The sequence below is a fragment of the Drosophila simulans genome, chromosome 3R, assembly GCF_016746395.2.
Source record: "Drosophila simulans strain w501 chromosome 3R, Prin_Dsim_3.1, whole genome shotgun sequence".
In the NCBI taxonomy this organism is placed as follows: Eukaryota; Metazoa; Arthropoda; class Insecta; order Diptera; family Drosophilidae; genus Drosophila; species Drosophila simulans.
This window is the reverse complement of record NC_052523.2, coordinates 17,760,037-17,785,094: the sequence shown is the minus strand read 5'-3', so window position 1 is coordinate 17,785,094 and position 25,058 is coordinate 17,760,037. Positions and strand designations below refer to the sequence as shown.

Sequence of the window (25,058 nt, the reverse complement as noted above, 5' to 3'; positions counted from 1 at the left end):
AGCATAGTTTTCTTCTACATATGTGTTAGACAGAACACCACTATCGCATAACAATCATGAGCTGGCAGTGATAAAGCATTGCTAATTTAATTAGACCGAGACAAATTACTTATTGTCAATGTTATCATTACCATTACCATGCTACCATGTCATTTGCCAATACATCTCAAAAGTGAAATGTACATCTTCAAAAACTTAACGTGAAAGTGAAATGTACATCTTAAAAAACTTAACGTTTATTGGCTTTCTGAGTGCTTGTTTTATTTGCTGCCAAGGGTTTGTTAACTCGAATCCAAAGAAATCCTATGCTGCCTCAACAATGGAACTGATGAAGCTCCTAGAGGTGGAGGATGAACTGGTGAACAATTTAAATGGCTATGTGAAAACCCTGAAAATGAAATTCAATTTAATGGAAAGGTAGGACTAAGAGGCAATTCCTCCTTGAATAATTTCGTAACCAAGTGTTTCTTCAAGATCCTTAATAGATATGAGTATAGAGCACAACGAAATGAAAAGTGAGTATGAATCGTACTTAGGAAATCCATTGAACAGCTTTCGACTAATACATCGCCTACACACGAGTTGGAGAAAATGGTATCAATATGCAATTAGGATCGATAATAATGCTTTAGGTACTGTCAATATGTAAGTTAAAGAGTTAGCTTTAAATTATAGTTCGTAGTGCACATTGAGAATGCCCGACTGATGAGAAAGATGCTTCCCACCTCGTCGGATTTGCAGCAGGCATGTCGTGGAATCTATGACTTGATGTCCTTTTACGATCTGAAGCCAGAAGACCTGGCAGCTGGTAACTTAGCAGGGTACTCGCAGCCAGAGTAAGTTACTATTCTAAAGTATGACAGGAGTATATCATGATTGCTGACTTCCAGAACAGGACTGACAGCTTACGATTGCTTAGCGCTCGGGGAGTTTGGCGTCCAAAATAGAAAGGATGATCTTGCCGAGGCTTGGTATAACCTCTCTTTGACTCGTTTTGAAGATATATTTGACAAATACCAAGTGCACAAGGCATGGGCCATTCTTCTGGCGAAGAATAAGCAATTTACTGAAGCCTTTCACCACTTCGAGAACAAGCCAGAGGAAATAGTCGCCAGCAATGAAGTCATACACTTTGAGGGTGTGTTGGCGACTAAGCAGAACTGCACTGCTGTGGTCCAAAAACCAAGTCGACTCCACTGTCGGTACAACACCTCCACCACGCCCTTCACGCGGATTGCCCCTCTAAAGATGGAGGAGCTGAGCTTAGATCCGTACATGGTGGTCTTCCACGATGTGGTTTACGACACCGAAATTGATGGGATGCTAAACTCGAGTAATTTTGGAATTTCCGAGTCCGTTTCTGGTCTGAAGTCGGAGGTGAGAACGTCCAAGGACTCACATATAGTAGATTCTAAAACACTCAATGAGCGCGTAACCGATATGACCGGACTCAGTATGGAAATGAGCGATCCATTTTCGCTGATTAATTACGGCTTAGGTGGACACTTCATATTGCACCATGACTTTCATGAATATACGAATACGGTATTATTTTTGGACTTAATTATTACTTTTAGAAGTATTATTGACATTCATTTTCAGACCAGGCTTAAGCAAGGGGATCGCATTGCTACTGTTTTGTTCTACGTAAGTCAGTCCAGTTTGTCGCAGAATCCTTGGTATTAGCTTGAAGCCTTTCCAGCTGGGAGAAGTTGACTCGGGTGGCGCCACAATCTTCCCGATGCTTAATATTACCGTTACGCCCAAGAAGGGATCAGCGGTCTTCTGGTACAATCTTCACAACTCCGGAGCTGTAAATTCGAAAACTTTGCACTCAGCGTGTCCAGTGATAAGCGGTTCCAAATACGGTGAGATTTAGGGTGTAATGGTTTTGTATAAAGTACCACCTGGATCTTCTTTTATAGTGCTCACGAAGTGGATAAACGAACTGCCGCAAATGTTTGTCACACCATGCATGAAAGACTCGAACCTACACCTATCCCAAATTGAATAATTTTGTAATCCGAACTGAAATCCTTAACATTAAATTCGTTTTCCCTTTTCCGGATGATACTTGTGTTCTATGGACAATGAACTGGAAAAACTTGTCTTGTCTTGTCTGACTTGAACCTACACCTATCCCAAATTGAATAATTTTGTAATCCGAACTGAAATCCTTAACATTAAATTCGTTTTCCCTTTTCCGGATGATACTTGTGTTCTATGGACAATGAACTGGAAAAACTTGTCTTTAGTGGGTTGTGCCGCGGAGGCGTTGATATCATCAAGATCTTTTTCCTATTTCTTAAGCTGAACTCGATGCGATGGAGAATAACAATCCTGAGCTGACAGTGCTGCTCTGAAAGTCTCGAGTCTCTTCTTTCACTGATGCTATATTTCTTCATTAACTAACGGTGGATTAAAGTATCCTTCCAAGATACCATATTAACCCTATACCATATATCAGGCTATTCATTTTACGATAAGCGGCCAATGAGTTAAAGTTTTCGGTTATGGTGTAACCTAATTAGTCAAGCTTAATATAGCGCATACAACGGAAGTAGAAAATAAACCCATTTACTATGAGCATCTTGTCAGATTAGCGATTTCTAATAAAGTTTAAACTAAAGTTACCATTTTATTATACTATAGGGTGGTCCTTTAATAATTTGGCAGATTTATTAGATTTTCTGAATGCGCAGAGAGATACAGCATTGCTAATTTAATTATTCCGCGACAAATTTCTTATTGTCAATGTTATCTTTACCATGTTATAAATTCATTTGCCAATACGTCCCACAAGTGAAATGTTCATCTTAAAACACTTCAAGTTTATTGGCTTTCTGAGTGCTTGTTTTATTTGCTGCCAAGGGTTTGTTAAATCGAATCCAAAGAAATCCTATGCTGCCTCAACAATGGAACTGATGAAGCTCCTAGAGGTGGAGGATGAATTGGTGGACAATTTAAATGGCTATGTGAAAACCCTGAAAATGAAATTCAATTTAATGGAAAGGTAGGACTAAGAGGCAATTCCTCCTTGAATAATTTCATAACCAAGTGTTTCTTTAAGATATCTTATAGATATGAGTAAAGAGCACAGGGAAATGAAAACTGACTATGAATCCTACTTAGGAAATCCATTGAACAGCTTTCGACTAATACATCGCCTACACACGAGTTGGAGAAAATGGTATCAATATGCAATTAGGATCGAGAATAATGCTTTAGGTACTGGCAATATCTCGTTAATTTTAAATGTTAGCTTTAAATTATAGTTCGTAGTGCACATTGAGAATGCCCGACTGATGAGAAAGATGCTACCCACCTCGTCGGATTTGGAGCACGCGTGTCGCGGAATCCATGACTTGATGTCCTTTTACGATCTGAAGCCAGAAGAACTGGCAGCTGGTAACTTAGCAGGGTACTCACAGCCTGAGTAAGTTAATATTCTAAAGTATGAAAGGAGTATATCATGATTGCTGACTTCCAGAACAGGACTGACAGCTTACGATTGCTTAGCGCTCGGGGAGTTTAGCGTTCAAAAACGAAAGGACGATCTTGCCGAGGCTTGGTATAACCTTTCTTTGAGTCGTTTTGAAAATAAATTCGACAAATACCGAGTGCACAAGGCGTGGGCCCTTCTTTTGGCGAAGAATAAGCAACTTACTGAAGCCTTTCACCACTTCGAGAAGAAGCCAGAGGAAATAGTCGCCAGCAATGAAGTCATACACTTCGAGGAGGAGTTGGCGACTAAGCAGAACTGCACTGCTGTGGTCCAAAAACCAAGTCGACTCCACTGTCGCTACAACACCTCCACGACGCCCTTCACGCGGATTGCCCCTCTAAAGATGGAGGAGCTGAGCTTAGATCCGTACATGGTGGTCTTTCACGATGTGGTTTACGACACCGAAATTGATGGGATGCTAAACTCAAGTAATTTCGGATTATCACTTACTGATTCGGGCCAGAAGTCGGAGGTGAGAACGTCCAAGGACTCATATATAGTGGATTCTGAATCTCTAAATGAGCGCGTAACCGATATGACCGGATTCAGTATGGAGATGAGCGATCCATTTTCGCTGATTAATTACGGCTTAGGTGGGCACTACATGTTGCACTACGACTTTCATGAATATACGAATACGGTATGAGTTTTGCATAATTTAAAACTATGTTGTCGATGTAATATTGTCATTTATTTTTAGACCAGGCCAAAGCAAGGGGATCGCATTGCTACTGTTTTGTTCTACGTAAGTCAGTCCAGTTTGTCGCACACTCCTTGGTATTAGCTTTAAGCCTTTCCAGCTGGGAGAAGTTGACTCGGGTGGCGCCACAATCTTCCCGAAGATTAATATTGCCGTTACGCCCAAGAAGGGCTCAGCGGTCTTCTGGTACAATCTGCACAATTCCGGAGCTATGAATTTGAAATCCCTGCACTCAGCGTGTCCTGTGATAAGCGGTTCCAAATACGGTGAGCTTTAGGGTGTAATGCTTTTGTATAAAATACCACCTGGATCTTCTTTTATAGTGCTCACGAAGTGGATAAACGAACTGCCGCAAATGTTTGTCACACCATGCATGAAAGACTCGAACCTACACCTACCCCAAAAAGAATAATCCTGTAATCTGAATTGAAATCCTTGATTGTGATTAAATTAGTTTTCATTTTTCACAATGATACCCGCTATATCTTTTACAGTTATCCCCGCCCATCCAGTGCTGCCAAGTAACTGAGTAGCCGGAGAGAGCAAAAGAGAGGGCCAAAAGTTTGTTTGCGTATCTTCGGCTTACCGCTATTGCAACTTCGAATCGGATTCGGATTGCGCTTATGTTTCGGTTTCTGATTCGGCTTTCAGTCGTTGGCCGCGCGCCAGAGCAACAAGTTAAGTTTCGCACCTGGCCAGGTGATCGCGATACTCGCAGGTTGTAAGTCGCTAACTTCGCTAGTTTTGCTTTGGCAACACAGTCCAAATATTTTGTGTAGCCAAGGCAATATTATCAGACCCGTCTCCATCTATTGGGCTGTGGTAAAAATTACAAAATTAAATCAGGAGGCTAATTCGCGTTAACATTGATTTGGCCAGCGCTAAGTGACTGTGAGTGTGTGTGCGTGTAAATCGGTTTTGCGCTAATTTCGGGCGAAAAATTAACGCGGCCAAAAGAGCTAACGAAATTAAAACGTATCGAAAACAACTTTTACCTATGCTGCCAGTTTCAAAACGAGGCAGAACTGTTGTTGTTTTAGTTGTTGCCGCCGAACGTGCGGTCGCAGTGTTGTTGTTATCGCGGTGTGTTTGCTTATGGGGGCGTGGCTGGTAGTTGGCATGTGCGCAGCCGCCTTAAGTTGGCAGTGACAATAGACCAAAAAGACAGACACAGCCGAGGAAATTATGGAGCGCTGACCAACAAACCAAAACCAAAGCGCTGGCAATTGGAAAGTTGTTGTTATGCTCAAGAGAGCAGGGAAGGAGCCAAGTGCCGGACTGGAATATCGCTTCATGTGTCGCTAAATAAATCACTAGCGTTTCAGCCAAGAAATCATAGCGCTACAAGACGTTTATTACGCTTTTTCTTAATTAGCTTTTTAGCAAAGTGTAATGAAATGCTGGGACAAATGGTGATATAGTGAAATCTTGGCTTGATATTGAATAATATTAATAATGTTTCACTCAGATCGATAAAATATTTTATACCTTTGTATTAACTTACATAAAACTGTGTCTTCAATTAAATTCTTGCTGATCAATCTGGTATTAAATTATTAAAATATTACAGAAATAACAATTGCTTTTTACGGATATTGTTATAGCTGGAAATGTATGTGATTTTGCTTTTATTTATAAAATTGCTTTAAATTCTGCATAATGTCTTTAATTAGAGTAAGTTATCGAACTATATAGATTGCCTGCATATTGATCGTTAGTTGAAATGAAAAACAAACGAAAAAATTATTCGCTTTAAAAACATCGAATAGCTTGCATATTTCACGTAAATAAAAGTTAACAATTGGAATTAATGTTTGGAATAGCTGTTCACAGGTAGGGTAGGTTTTACTGCTAGTCGTGAAAATGAAATATTCCAGCCAGTCGCTGGCTCTGTCGCTGCCTCTGCCGCCGCTTCAGCCACCGTTACCGCCTCTGCCGGCGCCTACGCACGCGTAGCGCGATTATCGGCGCATCTCAGTCGCGTCACCGCCTCCGTCCGCCCATCTTCACTTTTACCGCCGAAAGAGAGAGTGAGAGTGTTTGCCCCGCTCATTTGCGTTTCTTGTGTCTACCGGTTTTATTTTGGTTTTTATACATTTTCTGTATTTTCGTTCAATTTACGCGCATTTCATTGCTTTCCTCCAGTCGCAATGCTTGAATAATTGATAAAAATAATAAGTTCATTAAATTTAATTAAATCAACTATCCGCTTCCGATCTGCGGCACGAGTCGCGAGCACAACGATAATAAAAGTTTATTGTGTTTTCCTCACAGTGAGTGTATGAGTGTACGTAGAAAATAGCAAAGAAAAATTACTTGCATCCGACGAAAATAACTAATCATCGTAATTTCCGAAGAAAGAAATTTTCAAGCAAAATTCGACAGAGAAAAAAGTGGCAAAAATGAACTTTTTTGTGATTGGCTTTCTGATCATGCAGGCGGCAAGTGAGTAAAATGCACTTTTCATTTTTCCCGTTTCCATTTTACCAAATAATTGCTGTTTCTGTTGTTGCTGTGGCCGGTGCTTAATTGCTTTTCACGGGTGTCGGATAACAATTATTTAATTCGGGTTGGCAGCAGGCTGAAATTCAAATAACTTAGGCGACGAACTTTTTTCGCAGCCGAGTTTGTGTCTTAAGTCATTAGACTCAAGACAGCAGTTATATTTTATGGAGAGTCTTATGACACATGGATATGCTGTAATACTAGACTGCAGACACAAAACTGGTTGTGGAGATTCTCTTGTTGCCCAATTTTAGTGGCCGATAATTAGCCAATTGGTCGAACAAATCCAACGAGAAACGCAAACAGAACCATAGTCTTTATTGATAAACATTTTACAGAAAAGCAGACAATTTGGCGTCAAAATTTGGACATCCACTTAAAGTCCAATCAACATAAGTCAAAGCAAAAAGTGCGCCATAATAGGCAAATAGCCATCGTAACAATCTTATCTGTACATTTGTTTATGCATATTTAGCCACCGATCCGCTGCTGCAGTTTATTGGCATCGCTTTTTTATGTGGATTCAGTTTGCGTTCATTGTCTGCGCCTCAATCGGTTCGCTTGATGCTAAAACCTTGCCGAGGAAACCGGATTGGTTTTAGGTTAGTCATGGTACCATGGAGCATTCTTGACCTGAAGTAATGCGCAGCTCATTAAGAACACATACACATGTATGTATATTTGGGTTGAAGGTGCCACCATTTAGGGCAGCTTTATACCCATTTATCGATCACTCGCCAATTAATCAATTTGCAAATTGCAAACATAAACTAGCCTCGTGTAACCTTCGCAACACAATTCAACCTGTTTTATTTGATTGAGTGTAACGATGTTCCAATCTCACCTCAATATGGCTAGGACCGTCTTGGGCAAGAATATCGGTCAAGATCAGAGCAATAGTGGTCTGAAATGCGGCGATTGTTGGCTTTTGGTTCAGACAATTTTCGCTGCCCAATTTGCATAAAGTTTATGGTGTGTTTTCTGACCTTTGCTTGGCCAAAAAGAAACTATCCATGGGCAGGAGGAACTAATGCTTACACACATCGCTCAAATATGTACCGACATTGCCCTGCCCAAATCTTTTGATGTTCCCATTGATGGCTTTATAAAATTCAGTGAGCAGCGTCCAGCAATCGTGGACCATGAATCATCAATATAACGCTGATTTGTACCCAAACTTATTGAGATGCGTTGGCCGCAGATGTTTCTCTTTATTGTTTTCTTTTCTTTTCGCTCGTGTTTGGCTCAAACTCAATATCTGTTTTGTGGTCAATGACGCAGCGCCTTGGAGGCATCTTCAGTTGTTTCTGATGCTGTTGCTTTTTCTGTGTTTTTATATAACCCACATTCGGACCGAAGTCTGAGAGCTTTATGCAATACTTCTGGGCCGAAACACTTGGCTTCGGTGTGAAGACCCTTCCTGGTCAAAACTGACAGCTAATAGCCAATACGTTAGTGAGTATACGCCCCGTGGGACAGGTAAACATAAAATATTATAAATGTTTTCTGGCAAAATGTACACACTTTCAACGGCAATTAGCCGTTGCAGTTGAATGTTTTTCTTAGCCAAACCTTTGGGCCTCGCTAAGATGCATTGTTGCAAATGCCACAGGGGCAAAAAGTACTAAAAAATAATAAGAAAAAGAAATTGCATTGTCATACCATTGGTCAATAAGTAAAAGGCTCTCCGGAGCTGGTATTTTGCAAAGTGAAAGGCGAACTGGCATCTGTGCACTTGCAAAAACATGCCCCATAAATTCTAAAGCACATTTTTTATATTAACTTTTTTGTGATAAATCATATCAATTTAAAGCGCTTTCTAGTTTTTTACATGTCGCGTAATTTTAGCTTCAAATAGCTAGGCAGTACCAAAATTTTAAACACTTGGCTCGCAAACACCGTTGACTATATATGAGTTGAAAAATGTAATCATTTTAAGTGCAAGTCAAATATTACCAAATATACCACGTGGGAATCATGTTGTGTTACTAAATCTTTTCAAATACCTAGCGCCATGATTTGAGCTTATTTAATAGTATTTGAATTTTTTTTGACATATTTTCATAATGCATAAATGAGAACAAAAATATTTTTCAAACTTTTTCTTGGGCAGTGCACAACGAGACTTCCGTTTGGACATATTCCCACAAAAGGGACGCGTCCTTTCCCTTTTTCCACTTGCCCTCTGCAGACTTTTGTACGTTTTGTTCGCAATTAGGAATAAATTAAGGCATGATTATCGCTTCTATTGTCTGGGCCCATCTTCACATAACATAAACACTGTGTTTCTCGGCCCGTCAAGTGTGTTGGGGCCTTATTTCGGAGCACGCAACCCGCTCACGTAAGACCTTCGCCTCGGAGATGCTGCACCGATCTCTGGGCATCCAAAGTCTTGCATTCCATTCCACACCTTTGTGACTAGTTGATTGTTTGGCCCACACGCACACACGCTCAAATTGCAATTTAATTCGATGGCTTAAAGTGTCTTTGTCATAAGTTTTGTCTGTCGGGGCTCTTTTTTCCTCGGCCTATCGCTCACTGTCAAGACCATCGTTCAATTAACATAATTAACCGGCAAAGGGGATTAGCAAGCCGTGTTTTGGGTCTGACACTTTGTCGAAGACCATTTGGACAATCCAAGCCAATCCGAAACAATCTCCCCCGAAGCCGTGCGATAATGGTTTCATTCGTACGACTTATTCGAGTCACAGGGGCAAGGTCAGGGGCAGATCGTAAAGTTCCCGAAATCACATTTTGATTTTCCCTCCATGGCATAGAACATGGTGTGAGAGCCAATCTATGATGCTAGACAATTCAAGACATTCTCCGCCATTTAAATCGGCTACTTCTAGCACCTCGGCAAGGTCATTAATAGCACTTAAACTAACGATTTCCTGTCACTGACAATGAGAACAAAAGGTATGAGGCCAGTAAACTAAGTAAATTAAGGAGAAATGGAAAGTTGTGCCCAGTATGTCAGCGAAAAAAAAAGCGAAAGGTGGTCGCCCAAAAGAGCCTTCGCGAAAAAATCATTGACGATGAGATAAAAAGATTGACCGTAAAACGTTTTGCCAACAATGGAATGTTAAAGCCTTTAAATATGAGTGCAGAATATTAAAAGGGAAACCACTTAGAGAGGCGTTGTCTGAAACCTCAAAGGTTTGGGTTAAGGTTCGGCCATAATGAATGGACGGCCTAGGCGCAGATGTTTGATAATTTATACAAGATATTTGCATTTGCGTCTGCCAAGGGAGATCATCAAATTGAATTAACACTGAGCGCGGCCAGCCAGTTTATGGTTTTGTTTCAGTTTCAGTTTCAGTTTCGGTTTCTGTCTTGGCATCCGAGTGAGCAATTAATATCAATGTTTTTGAGACCAGATGACCCACTTTCGCGGTCCGAGGTGCTAACTAGATGGGCCTTACTGATCAGGGAGATGTGGGATGCGGGATGCGGACTTCGAGGAAAGTAACTAAACATTTGCTGCCGATGGTCAATGGCTGGTCTAAGCCAACACCGCCCCACGTGCATATTTATGCCTCATTATTTGTTTAGTTTGGATTTCTATTTGGCCACTTGATGCCGGGCAGCCACGACAAGTCGTAAAGCAGCCGCAACTCGCATTTCATACCCGAGATGAGAGAAAGCGCTTGTCGATCGCCTGTGACTAACTGCAAATGTCGCTGGATGTCCCCCACTGACAATTCGAAATAAATTTCATATTTCATATTGCTCTCCGGCATGCCGGGCTATTTGCCTAGTTTTCCCTAGCTAATTGCTGGTTTCCCTTCTCAAATTTGTGGTCGTGCAGGCCATTCGCAGGCGCAATTAAAATAACTGCTCGCCCACACGGCGAATGCGTAATGCAAATTTGCGTGCAAAAAGTCTCTCCAGTTCCATTACGAACAACATTCGGGGGACAATCGATTGTGGCTTTGGAGTGGTAGAGTTGTATATCTGATGATGATGATAATGATGATAACGCTGACGGAGACGAGGAAGTAAGCACATCGGGTGATCCCGCGGAGATGGCCAAACATTGCCTTGCCATGCTGACACTCCATTAGGCGGGCGGTTATAAAACCAGCTCCATTTTCCTTGAACCCACAAGCCAAAGTGTTGGACCGGACTCTGATCCGACCCGTAGCGGCTCTACACTGAGAAAAAAGGCTCAAATTTATGCTATCATACATTATAAACAGTCTGGTTAAATGTACTTTATAGCATTATACTCCAAATTCATTTTAATTTATGGATAAGAGTTAACTCACACATATTTTATATATTATATATATTATTACTCGAAATTAAATTAACTATAAGATATTTTAAGTCATAATTTCTGCCTGTGTATCATCTAAAACGATTACCACAATTGGCAACATGTGCCACTCGCACATAATGGCTTGCCATTAGCCGCCTTAGAATCGGTTTCAAATGCTGCTCCATGAATATGGATGGTCGACATGCCGAGTGGCGGGGGAATTTTGAAAGAATTCATTCGAAACACGTATTTCATGTCCCACTTGACATGCTAACAATTTAATTTGAACCCAAGACGCGCAATTTGGCTCACCAGCTGGGATTGAAGTCTCCAACTTGGTTCAGGTCATTGGGGGTGATCTCTTTATAACTTGGGTAACCCCAGCTAATGCGTAACCTATGGCACTTATGGTGCTCAATTGTATTGTGGGCTCCAATCATAAGGAAGTGCCATTTGTCGGTCCATAATGGGTCTGCTCACGGCATAGTTAATCGATTATGGCCACGTTGAGATTGCTGTGAGAATGCTGGCGGCCTGGTTTTATTACTAGTATGTCTGCGGTTCGATTGGGCCATCTTCTCTGCTTCAATCTGGGTCATTCTGCGGTCACACCTTATGTTGGCAGATGGGAGACAATACAAAACACACATACCTCGGATTCCACGCGCCGAATCGGATGTCTATGTGAGATATAATCAGCCAATCCGCACATCAATCAATGCGATTCGATGCGGGATAACTTTAAAACTTTGCGCCGATTTTTATTTGAAGACTTCATGCTTGAAAGTGATAAAACTTTTATTAATTTATGGCGAATTTAATGCCACACCCTTTCTAACACAGCAATACTATTTTTAGTTATTAATCCAAAATTTGTTTAGTTTTTGGTTGTGGTTTAATGTTGCATAGAGAAAACAACACAGAAGCTTTTCCGCCCTCTCCCGTATCCCCCCAATCACCAGATTACCTTACCCAAAACGATCTCAACATAATATTAATCCCTTGATGTACTAATTTGTAACATTACTATTGTATTATACCAAAGAACTATCCTATTCTGTGTTTGCTTTTTCTATTCTTTATTTATAGGATTGGCTTGCGGGACGTGTGTTTTATCGTCCGATTTCGGTTTCATTCTCGATTGTAACTTCAAAAAGTCTGGACTGTTTCGTGTACGAAATTTGGGTGGCCTTAAGGCCCATTTCGGTTTAGGTAAATCTCTCAACTGTTCTGTCAACCCATTCGCACCATTCGCACCATTCGCACCATCCCCATCATCCTCCACCCTCATATTCTCAGTGTATATACGGCCCCGAAATAGTTCGAGGTGTAGACGTAGAGTACGTAGTGATTCCAAGGCTTTCAATCCTCCAATTTTCAAGTGCAGCTAATTGGTCAAGTAATCGAACTCGATCTGAACTCAAACGCACCGCGAATAGCGATTAAGTAAGTCATTATGCATTAATGCCAATGTCAGTGGCATGAACTCAATTCTGATAAAGTAGAGCGTTTGAGCGGAGTAGCCCAACAAGAAAACGGCTTGAAGATTGACCTGTAGTTCAATTGGCAGGGGCGTGGAAAGGGGGGTTGCTAGGATTCAAGTTTGATCGGACTTTAATGATTTCAAAGAGCACAAAAAACATCGCAAAGCATCGCACATAAATATGCACTTTTTGTAGTTTGTTGCAACTTTAAACGAAAAATGATTTATTTTATATCTTGTATTGAAACCAATTAAGTTCGGATCTTAATTATAGTTTAACGAGCATTAGCAGCTGCGGCCTTCCTCTTAATTATAGTTAATATATGAAATTATTAATTCAAATGATAGTTTGGCCATTTAGCAATGAGAGCATGTGAACAACAAGTGTTTGATACGCTACTTTGGTCAGATGTTTATCATTCGCTGACCCCCCTTATAGATGAATCCTACTAGGCTCTGTGTACATAAAAGCCACATAGATGTAAGACTTCGATAAGACCCTTACACACAGCCACGTGAAGGGTAAAACAAAAGCCATTAATTAACACATCATTGCCCAACCCTCGGCCACGATTGAAGTGATTGATGGGGCCGTCGTAGGCCCGACCTAACCCAAACCTTTGCTACTTACAGGTTTCAGTCTGGGCGACGAGCTGGGCTTTCCGGAATCGCTGGGCAACACGGAGAGTGACCGCCGACGGGCCATTAGCTACAAAAACGGAGCACCTCCCGACTTGGTGGGCGTACTTCCATCCAACCAGCAACAGGTCAGTCCAGACGGTCTGCTTGCATTTTAAAATATCTCATTACCTAACATCTCTACCGAAGGTCAATCCACCCGTGCAACATCCATTGCCAGAGAAACGGATAAGTTCACGGTCCACCGGAGCAGCGCCGTACAACCTGCAGCAAGTGCAACAGCAGCAGCAACTTCAACTCCAGCAGCAGAAACTGCAGCAACAGCAGTTGCAGCAGCAGTTAAAGCTGAAGCAGCTGCTGCTTTTGCAACAACAACAGCAACAGCAGCAACAGCTAATGACCGAGGCTCGTCCATTGCCATTGGGTGTTCCTGCCTTCCGACCCATTCCCCAGAAGCAACTGGCCGCCACACAGCCCTCTGCTCCGAGTTCGACGCCTGCGGAGAGACGGGTAGCCGTGGACACCCCGGAGCCCCGGGTCAGTGTCAACAACAAGCTAGTAAGCTCCATAGATCAGCCGGTAAGTTACTACCTATAAACCTAACCAATAAGAATTAAATATTTAATATTAATTCACCCCCATCTGGATAGCACTCGAATCGCACATTTCACGTGGCCAACCCGGTGGTGTCCCAACCAGTGGCCGTGCCGGTGTTCCAAGCGATGCCCCAATCCATCGCCAGGATCGCCAATGTTGGTAAGGAGCACCGAACGGTGTCCAGTCACCCGAATTACCTTCAGTTCGAGGAGCCCAAGTTCGACCTGAAGGATGTTACCGTTGAGGAACTGGCCGCCGCTGCTAACGTAACAGTGGACACCATCAAGCACGCCATTTACGTCCGGGAGCAGCAGCTAAAGGCCGAACACCGGGCCCAGCTGGCGGCCAAGCTGAGGGAAGAATTTATGCGCACCTCCACTGTGAGGACTACGACTACGACGACCACAACGACAACCACTACACCGCGCCCACAAAAGTCGCTGGCGGAGCACAAGGTGTCCAAGGTGCGTATTTCGTTGAGAGCAAGTGCCAAAGCGGCGTATACGTAATAATTATCAAAACAAGTCGTTTTGCAACTACTATTCAATATAAAATTTTTTTACTAATTTATATTAGGTAATGAATGCCCCCAAGGAGTACTATCCCGTGGGCTACGATAAGAACTTTGACGACAACTTCAAATCCAAGGTGGACCTGCCACCAACGAGCTTCTCCTGCGCTAAGCAAAAGCATTTTCCAGGTCTCTATGCTGACACCGATCTTGGCTGCATGGTAAGCTACACGCATTTGATGTGCTTGGATGCCGTGAATCACGCCCACTTGATAAACACAATCCATGACAGGTATTCCACGTATGCGCCCTAACCGATGACGGCATGGTGCGGAAGTCGTTCCTTTGCCCGGAGAACACACTCTTCGACCAGACGATCCTAAAGTGCAACTGGTGGTTCTACGTGGACTGCAGCTCTAGCACCAGCGTCTACGACTCCAACATTCCCATCTCAAAGAGCTATCAGCTGATGAAGTCGCTCACCTATTTCTCCAAGTACGCTGGCGGCCAGAGGCACGAGCAGGATGGAGACAAGGACGAGAATGCGCTGGACATCGATTCGCTGCGGGAGTCGATGGAGGGCGTGGCACGGCGCCAGGAGCAGGCCAAGAAGGCGGAGCTGAGGGAGGAGGAGCAGCGCAGCCTGCCCAAGGAGGACCATGAGCACGTGGTGCCCGCGGAGGCAGAGCAGCAGCTATCCAACTAGGCTTCACTAGGCCCATCCCAACGCTATCTGAGATCTAGGTTAAGAGTTCACGATCGAGCGTCTCTGGTCGACTAGCCGTACGTAGTCAAGTCCTTTGCTGAAGTCAACGGTTTTCACACTCATCACTGAGAAAAACTATTCCCGTAACTGATTAACAATTCGGATCATATGTATACCGATTCAAGGACGCCTACTTGGGCGCTTCAACATATTGTATCACAGAGTCCAAATAGTTTTCTCCATATCTATTAGAGAAAATGGATAATAGATATGACTAAGATTATTTTGATCACAAAATAGAGGACACTAGGGAACTGATATTATTATGATTTTTTCTCTGTTAAGTATCATCACTTCCTGTGGGCAGCTCCTGTGCTGCAGAGCGCCCCTTACACTTAGTCTCTTCCTAGCCATTAGGTGGTTAATCTCTAGTTAAGTCCCATCAGTAAGTACATTTTGATTTGGGCATTTATTTTTAGTACGTTTTACTATTTATTTATTGTACAAGTATTTCCCGAAAATTAAACGTCGTTTGTTTAAAAATATTCAAAAACTGTTTTATATGGATACATTTCATATATGGATAAAACGATACATTTCATAATGTAATAAAGGTTTTTTGATTCTTCTTAACATTTAAGAATATCAATTTATCGTAGGTCCCAGTAATATTGCTGAGTTCATTATTGGTTATTGTACCATGCCAACAGGTCAGTGGCGTCAGGAATATCTGGATTGATCTGCACATTCGTGTACCAGCTGGCGTTGAGCTTCATTTCATTATTGTGAAACCGGGCACGCGCCCCTTTGACCACGATAACGTCAGTAGGTTGACCCACAAAGTTCACAGCTTCCTTTTGCCACAGATTTAACATGACAGGATGGTTATCAGGATCCACAAGTAAGATTTCCCGAATAAAGTAACCTCCTCTTTCTTCCAGCCTTCCAACCTCCGTGCAGATTCCAATTGCGTCGACGGGGTCTTCGTCTGCTTTAGAAGAAACCTTTAACAACGGCAGGAAATTATACTTTTCTCGGGGAATCTGGCCACAAGCACTGAGTTGTAGGACAGTATTTGGACGAAAAAATAATTGATAAGGGTTGTCTGAAACTTTATAGGAACTAATCGCCTTTTCCACCTCAAACCCAGAGATATGGTATACCAGGCCTGGTTGAATCTGGTCGTAAAATCCATTGTCATAGTCAGCAAACACAATTCCTGTTATTTCACCAGACTCATCCAGTAAATGCATAATATAAACTATTCCCGTTTTGGTGCCTGTACTCCATTGCGTTATCTCTGATTTCCATATCACACGGGCTTTTATGGATGAACTATAAATTCCGGGTGTCAAGCTGCAGATGGGCTGAATGAATAACGCAAAAAAAATGTAATCAAAATATTGCAAATAAAAATGTATCGATGTAATGTATAAATGTATTGATAAATCCACGTAACGAATACTTACTATAATTGCGTTAGAGTTCATTTTAAGACGTTTATAATTTGAAGAATTTGTAATTTTGTTATTTTCAATCTTTCTGGACAGTACTCTGCACCTTGTTGTGAACGACTAATGCAACTAATTGATAGAAGAGCAAGATTTAATAACGCTATAAGAGAGAATGTTCGAGAATAGAGAATGCGGCTAGCATTCTCTATTATTTTTAAGCTCCAAACAGCAAAAAGCTTTATAAGTACATACATACATACTGTATGGGATATAATGTATGGAGTACAAAATGGGATGATAGCATATGCATGATACAAAAGAAAAGAAACAATATTATCAAGACCAGGCGGTTATTTTATATTATTTACATGCACTCAGCTAATATTGCATGTTTCAGAATCGATATGTTCGGTCTTCTTGAAACACTTACAAGTAATAATACAAAATAACGACCATTTCCTCCAATGCTTTTAAGTTTATTTTAATTAAGGGAAGTGTAGCTGAATAACAACCCATTCACAATATTTGGAAATAACGTATTTAATGTAATGTATAAATGTATAGCCTATTCCTAGTTTATGGGAAATGTGTTTGGGCGCCCTGCGCATGGAACTCAGTTTGATGAGCCAATGCCGGTTAGCTCCTGCAGCTCCTTGAGCAAGTGCTTATTGTACTCCTTGTGATTGATAGGGGCTACAGACTGCACAGTGAGCTTGTTGCGAGTCATGTCCCCGTAAACCTCGTTCTTGCAGCGCAGCTTAAAGATGTGTGAAGTGAAGTTGAGCGCTGAGAAAATCTGCTCGGCTTTGGCAGGGTCGTTCTCAAGGGCCTCACCCACTTCCTGCGAAGTGTGCCCGAGAAGCTGTTCACCGACCTCGTTAAAGCTGCTGACCCAACGGTTGGAAGTCCAGTCCCCGATGCTCATCTAAAAAAAGGTATTGATGTCAGTTATTGAAATTGCATTTAAAGTAAGAAAGCTAAATGTTTCACAGCAAATACATACGTTGATCAGCAGTCGGTACTTGAAGTTGGGAAACAGTGCGTTACATTTCTCGCAGCGGAACTGGTCGTTGCCCTCATCGATAACCTTTTTGTTGCAGTCGCTCTGAGGGCAGGCTCGGTAGAAAGCATTTTCCTGTTTGACAATGTGCACCACTGCCTTGCACTGGAAGTAATCAGGCTTGTCGCCGCTGCCGAGATTGCGAGCCCGCGCATCCTTAAGCGTCATCCATTCAGTAGAGAAGCTTCCTCCGCCCGTTCGCGCCGAAACCATATTGGCGACACTGTCACCACCTCCATTGTCAAACCAGCCGCGCAGCTTATGTGCCTCGGGTATATCGGGGTTAATCTTCATGATTGAGCCACCGCCGAGGCTCAAGGACTTTCCGCCATTGAACTCGTTAATGCGTGTTCCCTTGACCAGGATCACAGGCTGCACATGACCGTCAAAGTTAACGGCATCATCCCCCCAAAGGGTCAAGCTGATGGCCGAGTTACTCATGTCCACTAGGGTTATGTCCCGTTTCTTGAATTCCTTGTTTGTGGTGCGAGCTACGAATGATTGCAGCTCGCCCACCTCCTTGCAAATTCCAATTGTGTCTACCGCTGCTTTGTTTTCCATACCCGACACATCGGAAATAGGAACAAGGTTGTACTTAATTTCCGGTATGGGATCATCGTCGGTATCCTCACAAAGCTGGACAACTGTTTCTCCGGAAAAGGTCATCTCATAGGCGTTGTTCAGCGAAGAGTACTGCTTGTTTGCCGGTTTCAATTGGCACTTTGATATATAGTACACGCTGTCCACTTGAATGAGGTCGTAGAACTTATCGCACTGTTCCTTGAAGGCAGTGGCCCGAATTTCGCCCGATTCGTCCATTAAATCCATGCTGAACAACTTGCCCTCGCCGCGGGCATTGCTCCAGGTGCGAATACCGGATTTTGAGGTTACGCGAGCCTTAATCACCCACTTATTTTGGTAGGGACTCAGGCTGGAAATGGGATGTGTCATTCCACTATTAATAGACGAATTCATTACAACGTTATTATTGTTGTTGTGGATTGGTTCCTTTTTGGCAACTGGCTTGGAATTAGATGTGGCTGCTGGCTTAGGCGCCAGATCCTGCTTGGCTGCATTTTCATAAGTGACTGGTTCGCCAATTTTAGACTTAACCTCGGCGCCAGGATTCACCACTGTCAGTTCGGAAATGATGAGAACGCGTCTGAAAGTAAAGTTTATGGTACTATGCTGTCGGAAGCCTGTTTTACCGCATACTTACTTGCCGGCTCCGTCCTTGCCCACCAGTGAGGTCACATATTTATCCAGCTGGACAATGGTGAACTCCTCTAGTTCTCCATTGTGCTGCATCACGTTCAGCTGACTGGCCAGCATCGCATAGCTGTTAAAGTACTTGCCGTCGGAGATCAGGATGCGATAGCGCTCTGAGTCCGCCGCGCTGTTAATCTTCTTGATTGCCAGGATCTGGAGAACCGGGGCATCCACAACCTCGCCATGCATAATGCGCTGTGGCCGGTAGTTCGATGTGTTACTACAGCAATCCATTAATTTTAAGTTGTCATACTTACAGCAATCACACCAGTGGACAAAGATGCCAAGACCATTTTGATTATTAACAATAAGTTGGGCAATTTCACAAACAAATATTATTCATGCGTCGAGGGCTGGGTACAAAGTGAAGCTAGAAGAGGCGGGAAGGGCTCCTCTGTATTTTTGAATCAGTTGTTGCGGAACTAGTTCAATTTGCTTTCCAGAGGCAGAGCTGCATTTCAGGGCAGTAAAATTGTGGTTGCTTAAGAGCGAACACAATTTATTTTAGTTGATTATTTCTATTTTCAACAGCAATTTATTGAGCATTTTGACACATAGCTTTTAGCTTGACATACACTTTTTGCGTTAATGTCTATTTTCTTGTAAAGATTTCCATTCCAATGGCAGCATACCAAATATTTTAAAATCTCTTGTTAAGCTATCTAACTGTGTGATATTTTATTGACACATTCTCTGTATTAAAGCTGTGTTAAGTTTCTTGTAAACTTTTTATTTAATAGTGTAATATATATATATTAAATTTTTTTTTGTAAGTTCTTTTATAAATATTTATATATATTTTATTGGGACACGGAAAGTTGTTACAGTATACTTAATTAATAGATAAACATTTTTAATACTGTTCTTATATACATGTATGCAGAAGCGGGTTTTTACTGTATGGCCCAGCCGTTTACAGCACTGCTTATCGGAACTAGACTGCAGCCCTCGATTTGCAAACATTTTCCCGCGCATTTTCGCACGCGTCGTCACAACAAGATCGGCGGTACAAAACAAAACATATTGCAGATAAACGCTAAGCACAAAAGACGCACATTATGGACACTCCCAGTTCACCACCGCCAAATACGCCGAGCGATGCCGCGGAACGCCGCGAACTGCGGGCAGCGATGACGTCGCCGGTTGGCGACTTTGAGCCGTTCGAGAACGAGGACGAGATCCTGGGAGATCAGACCGTTCGCGATGAGGCCGAGGAGGAGGATGGCGAGGAGCTGTTCGGGGACAACATGGAGAACGATTACCGGCCCATGCCTGAGCTGGATCACTACGATCCGGCGCTGCTGGACGACGAGGATGACTTCTCTGAGATGTCCCAGGGCGATCGCTTTGCCGCCGAGTCGGAGATGCGTCGACGCGACCGGGCCGCCGGAATCCACCGCGACGATCGTGATCTGGGTTTCGATCAGTCCGATGATGAGGACGACGTGGGACCCCGGGCCAAGAGACGAGCTGGCGAGAAGGCAGCTGTTGGCGAGGTAGAGGACACCGAGATGGTGGAGTCTATCGAAAACCTGGAGGATACCAAGGGACACTCAACCAAAGAGTGGGTCAGTATGCTAGGACCACGCACGGAAATCGCCAATCGCTTTCAATCCTTTTTGAGAACTTTTGTGGATGAAAGGGGCGCTTACACCTATCGTGATCGCATACGTCGGATGTGCGAACAGAACATGTCTTCGTTCGTCGTCTCCTACACTGATCTGGCCAACAAGGAACACGTATTGGCCTACTTCCTGCCCGAGGCTCCCTTTCAAATGCTTGAGATTTTCGATAAAGTGGCCAAGGACATGGTGCTCTCCATTTTCCCCACCTACGAACGTGTCACCACCGAGATTCACGTCCGCATCTCGGAGCTGCCGCTGATCGAGGAGCTGCGCACATTCAGAAAACTGCACCTCAACCAGTTGGTTCGTACTTTGGGCGTGGTAACTGCCACCACAGGAGTTCTTCCCCAGCTATCCGTGATCAAGTACGACTGCGTTAAGTGCGGCTATGTGCTGGGTCCCTTCGTTCAGTCGCAAAATACGGAAATAAAGCCCGGTTCCTGTCCAGAGTGCCAGAGCACTGGACCCTTCTCAATCAACATGGAGCAGACGTTGTATCGAAATTATCAAAAGATCACGTTGCAGGAGTCGCCAGGTAGGATTCCAGCCGGACGCATTCCTCGCAGCAAGGATGTTATTTTGCTCGCTGATTTGTGTGATCAATGCAAACCTGGAGATGAACTTGAGGTCACAGGTATATATACCAATAACTACGATGGCTCCTTGAACACCGACCAAGGATTTCCCGTGTTTGCCACTGTGATTATTGCCAATCATGTGGTTGTAAAGGACTCCAAGCAGGTAGTGCAGTCGCTTACGGACGAGGACATTGCCACCATTCAGAAGTTGAGCAAGGATCCGCGTATCGTAGAGCGTGTTGTAGCATCCATGGCGCCTTCTATATACGGACATGATTATATCAAGAGGGCGCTGGCCTTAGCTCTCTTCGGGGGTGAGTCAAAGAATCCCGGAGAGAAACACAAGGTCAGAGGTGATATAAACCTACTCATCTGCGGAGATCCCGGAACGGCAAAGTCTCAGTTCCTCAAGTACACCGAAAAGGTTGCGCCACGTGCGGTTTTCACGACTGGGCAGGGAGCCAGTGCCGTCGGTCTCACGGCTTATGTGCGCCGCAATCCAGTATCCCGGGAGTGGACATTGGAAGCGGGTGCTCTGGTTCTGGCTGATCAGGGAGTCTGTCTTATCGACGAGTTTGACAAAATGAACGACCAGGATCGTACCTCTATTCACGAGGCCATGGAGCAGCAGTCCATTTCGATTTCGAAGGCTGGTATTGTCACCTCTCTTCAAGCTCGTTGCACCGTGATTGCTGCTGCCAATCCCATTGGCGGTCGCTATGATCCGTCGATGACCTTCTCGGAGAACGTGAATCTCTCAGAGCCCATCTTGTCCCGTTTCGATGTGCTGTGCGTGGTGAAGGACGAATTTGACCCCATGCAGGATCAGCAGCTCGCCAAATTCGTGGTACACTCGCATATGAAGCATCACCCGAGTGAGGAGGAGCAGCCGGAGTTGGAGGAGCCACAGCTGAAGACCGTTGATGAGATCCCGCAGGACTTGTTGCGACAATACATTGTATACGCTAAGGAGAACATTCGGCCCAAGTTAACGGTAAGCAAACTCATCGAAATCACAGAACAATTCTAATAACATTTGCGTTTCATACAGAACATCGACGAGGACAAGATCGCCAAGATGTACGCCCAGCTGCGCCAGGAGTCATTTGCCACGGGCTCACTGCCCATTACGGTGCGTCACATTGAGAGCGTCATCCGAATGTCCGAAGCGCACGCACGCATGCATCTGCGCGAAAACGTGATGGAGGCAGATGTCAGCATGGCTATTCGCATGATGTTGGAGAGCTTTATCGAGGCGCAGAAGTTCAGCGTTATGAAGAAGATGCGCAGCACATTCCAGAAGTACCTGTCCTTCCAGAAGGACCATTCCGAGCTGCTGTTCTTTATTCTGCGACAGCTGACGCTCGACCAGCTCGCCTACATTCGCTGCAAGGACGGGCCTGGCGCCACGCACGTGGAGATTATGGAGCGGGATTTGATCGAACGGGCTAAGCAGCTGGACATTGTTAACCTGAAGCCGTTCTACGAATCAGATCTGTTCCGCACAAATGGCTTCTCTTACGATCCCAAGCGACGCATCATCCTTCAAATTGTGGTCGACGGCAACGCAGCTTAAGTTTCAGCCGTTTACTTCATTTCATTTAGTTATAGTATTCATGTCTATGTTTTGTTACCCCCATTTTCGGTCTAATAAAGTTTGATATACTTATGTATGTATTTATACTAAAATAGATATTTAATTTGAAATTATTGTATTTTTATTGTGCATACAAATCAGCCCAAGAGCATTTCAATCATTGTCCCCTTCGATGCCCATGGCCTTGTCGAAATCTTCCTCGCTGATCTTGTTCTTTTTCAGCCGCTTGAAGAGCCGAATATCGCTGACCAGTTCATCGAGGTCCTCCTGGCTGAACTGCTGCCTCTTTTTTCCCTTCCCGGACCCGCCCGCCTCCGCCTCTGCCGCTTTCTTTCGCTGCTTCTTCGCCTTGCGCAGCTCCTTCTTAGACTTGGCATCCAGTTTTGCCTTCTTGGTCTGATCCCAGGACTCAACACGCTTTTTGTGCTGCTTTTGGCCCGGCCAGCTTCCCGTTTGCTCGTAAGTTTCCATTTTCTTTTGTCGGACTTGCTCTTTCTGGGCGTTTTTGTAGGTAAGCTTGGTTAGGTCCACTTCAAAAGTAGGCGCCACATAGCCGCCGCCCTGGTAGTTCTTTAGCTCCGGCATGCGTGGCAGTTGCAGGAGACCGTAAGCAGTAGCCATCTTGCCCAGGTCCAGATCCTTTAGTCGCAGAATAGCGCTGCATTCGTGTTTGGTGTATGCTCTAACATGGGAAACAAAAGCGCGCATGCCTTTGTCATATACGCCCTTGTCGGCCGCCTGCAGCCGATGGAGTTGATCTAAGACGGCTGGTAGCTTCTTCTTTTCACGATCTGCATCCTCAGCCTCCTCGCTTAACAGTTCAGTTAGCTCCACTTTCTGGTTAATCTTCAGGAAGTGCACATAGGCATCCTCGCTGGGCAGGAGAAACACCAGGGCGTTGCCTTCGTTCCCCTGCCGAGCAGTGCGGCCTACACGGTGTACAAAGCTGGAGGCAGTTGATGGTGGATCCCACTGCACTACCCACTCGATCTCAGGTACATCCAAACCGCGTGCGAGGACATCTGTGCAGAGGAGTACGGCCTGTGGAGTGTTCCGGAACTTCTCCACCACATTGGCTCTCTTGTTTTTCATCTTTCCGTGGATTCCTAGCACTGTGCGTTTGGGCAAAAGAGGCGGCAGGGCCTCAGCCCAATACTCCACACAGGCGCAGGTGGGGAAAAAGACCATTACCTTTCCACTATCGGTGGCGGGTGAACTGAGGAACTCCAGCAGGGCCACAAACTTTAGTTCTGGCTCGACAATCCTGTAGAAGTTCTGCAGGCGGGCTGGAGTGTTTACGGATGCCTTCTCTTTGACTGATACGAGCACAGGATTTCTTAAGCCCGCACGGATTAAGTCCGTAACCTCGGTCGTCTGTGTGGCGGAAAAGAGCCCAGTTCGACGTTGACGGGGCAGATAGCCCAGTATGTTATTCACACTAGTTTTAAAGCCCAAGTCCAGCAGGCGGTCAGCTTCGTCTAAGACGAGAAACTCCAAACTTTTCACTCGAGCCGCAAGATTTAGATCATCTCCTTTGCGCTGAAATAGATCCTCCAGCCGACCGGGTGTGCACACCAGTATACAGGGCGTTTCCTTACGCAGCGTGGCAATGTCCTCTTCTATGCTGTTGCCACCTACAATCAACTGTTGATTCAGGTGCTCCAAGTCTTCGTGTTCCAGAAACTGGGCTAGGACCTCGGAGATTTGGCGCGCCAGTTCCCGGGTTGGTGAGATGATGAGGGCCCCTATTTCCTTGGGGCCCCACGGGGTCTCCTTGTGCCGTCTTTGCAGGATTTCTAGCATCGGCACAAGGAAGGCTAGTGTTTTACCACTACCAGTAACTGCCTCCGCTGAGACATCTTTCCGGGCCAGGAGCAGCGGAATGGCCGCCGTCTGGACGGGCGTCATCTGCTGAAAGCCGAAGCTCTGCACCACTTGCAGCACTGCATCGGAGAGGGGTGGTTTGTCCAGCGAAGACCACTTCTTTCGAGACATTTTGCGGTTTGGTTTGTCAACAAAGACATGTGCGCGATAGTGTGACCATTTCGTGCTAACCGCTGACGGAAAGAATGGCAACGCCGGCAGCTAACTTTGAAATGCGCGCCGGATTGAAAGCATTGCCAGCACAAATGTTTACCAGAGTAGCGACTTATCGAAGTATACTCGATTATTCTTGGCGCGAAATGGCAGAGTTTCGAAATCCGAAACATAAAAAAGTCTTGGCACAGCCTTGACACTTCTGCGTCTGCATCTCCAACACCAGCTGCCACGGCTTTCACTCGCAATTCTATTGCACCCACCCACGAGCGCATCCAAAAAAAGGAGCCACACACGCTGTTTGTTGTTCTGCTGCTTGTATGGATTCCAAATCGTCCGAAAAAAGCGTGTGCCATCTGTCGCCTGGCGCTGCATTTCCAAAATATCGATGCCTGCGAATAAAAGAAAAAATCGGAAGTAAAAAGCGTTCGTCGTTTTCGTTTCGTCTCGTCAACAAACTGGGATAGCGACAGCGAGGGGAATCGTGGGGAGGATTGCTGGACGAGGTGTTTAGACCGGACCAACAGG

General features: G+C 44.3%; 7 protein-coding genes across 9 annotated transcripts; 4 read left to right on the top strand and 3 right to left on the bottom strand.

Annotated features, from left to right (window-relative positions):
• Window positions 1-46: 46 nt before the first annotated feature.
• Window positions 47-2,068, top strand: LOC6728966 (prolyl 4-hydroxylase subunit alpha-1). The gene is made up of 7 exons (XM_002104258.4): window positions 47-417; window positions 475-632; window positions 683-836; window positions 891-1,545; window positions 1,603-1,647; window positions 1,703-1,868; window positions 1,926-2,068. Exons 1-7 carry the CDS (start codon window positions 212-214, stop codon window positions 2,012-2,014), a joined length of 1,473 nt encoding a protein of 490 aa, XP_002104294.1. The 5' UTR covers window positions 47-211; the 3' UTR covers window positions 2,015-2,068.
• A 223-nt stretch (window positions 2,069-2,291) lies between these two features.
• LOC6728965 (prolyl 4-hydroxylase subunit alpha-1) lies at window positions 2,292-4,680 on the top strand. The gene is made up of 7 exons (XM_002104257.4): window positions 2,292-3,013; window positions 3,071-3,228; window positions 3,283-3,436; window positions 3,491-4,145; window positions 4,206-4,250; window positions 4,306-4,471; window positions 4,529-4,680. Exons 1-7 carry the CDS (start codon window positions 2,808-2,810, stop codon window positions 4,615-4,617), a joined length of 1,473 nt encoding a protein of 490 aa, XP_002104293.2. The 5' UTR covers window positions 2,292-2,807; the 3' UTR covers window positions 4,618-4,680.
• Window positions 4,681-4,817: 137 nt separating this feature from the next.
• LOC6728964 (mediator of RNA polymerase II transcription subunit 15) lies at window positions 4,818-15,457 on the top strand. 3 transcript variants are annotated; one of them, XM_039295535.2, is made up of 8 exons: window positions 4,818-4,926; window positions 6,480-6,650; window positions 12,064-12,186; window positions 13,091-13,224; window positions 13,286-13,675; window positions 13,747-14,157; window positions 14,270-14,425; window positions 14,497-15,457. In XM_039295535.2, exons 2-8 carry the CDS (start codon window positions 6,608-6,610, stop codon window positions 14,908-14,910), a joined length of 1,671 nt encoding a protein of 556 aa, XP_039151469.1. In that variant the 5' UTR covers window positions 4,818-4,926; window positions 6,480-6,607; the 3' UTR covers window positions 14,911-15,457. The 3 variants fall into 3 exon arrangements, with proteins under 3 accessions (XP_039151469.1, XP_039151468.1, XP_039151470.1); XM_039295534.2 differs by having other exon boundaries at window positions 4,836-4,923; XM_039295536.2 differs by lacking the exon at window positions 12,064-12,186 and having other exon boundaries at window positions 4,836-4,923.
• On the bottom strand, window positions 15,446-16,539 carry LOC6728963 (replication protein A 70 kDa DNA-binding subunit). Its single transcript, XM_016177215.3, has 2 exons — window positions 16,380-16,539; window positions 15,446-16,277 (listed from the first exon to the last, which is right to left on the bottom strand). Exons 1-2 carry the CDS (start codon window positions 16,398-16,400, stop codon window positions 15,594-15,596), a joined length of 705 nt encoding a protein of 234 aa, XP_016035640.1. The 5' UTR covers window positions 16,401-16,539; the 3' UTR covers window positions 15,446-15,593.
• Window positions 16,540-16,819: 280 nt separating this feature from the next.
• Window positions 16,820-19,229, bottom strand: LOC6728962 (replication protein A 70 kDa DNA-binding subunit). Its single transcript, XM_002104254.4, has 4 exons — window positions 18,951-19,229; window positions 18,644-18,888; window positions 17,368-18,586; window positions 16,820-17,289 (listed from the first exon to the last, which is right to left on the bottom strand). Exons 1-4 carry the CDS (start codon window positions 18,984-18,986, stop codon window positions 16,978-16,980), a joined length of 1,812 nt encoding a protein of 603 aa, XP_002104290.1. The 5' UTR covers window positions 18,987-19,229; the 3' UTR covers window positions 16,820-16,977.
• Window positions 19,230-19,632: 403 nt separating this feature from the next.
• LOC6728960 (DNA replication licensing factor Mcm2) lies at window positions 19,633-22,589 on the top strand. The gene is made up of 2 exons (XM_002104252.4): window positions 19,633-21,890; window positions 21,948-22,589. Exons 1-2 carry the CDS (start codon window positions 19,752-19,754, stop codon window positions 22,470-22,472), a joined length of 2,664 nt encoding a protein of 887 aa, XP_002104288.2. The 5' UTR covers window positions 19,633-19,751; the 3' UTR covers window positions 22,473-22,589.
• Window positions 22,590-22,591: 2 nt separating this feature from the next.
• LOC6728959 (probable ATP-dependent RNA helicase DDX55 homolog) lies at window positions 22,592-24,675 on the bottom strand. The gene has a single exon (XM_016177213.3). It carries the CDS (start codon window positions 24,486-24,488, stop codon window positions 22,647-22,649), a length of 1,842 nt encoding a protein of 613 aa, XP_016035638.1. The 5' UTR covers window positions 24,489-24,675; the 3' UTR covers window positions 22,592-22,646.
• Between the last annotated feature and the right edge of the window lie 383 nt (window positions 24,676-25,058).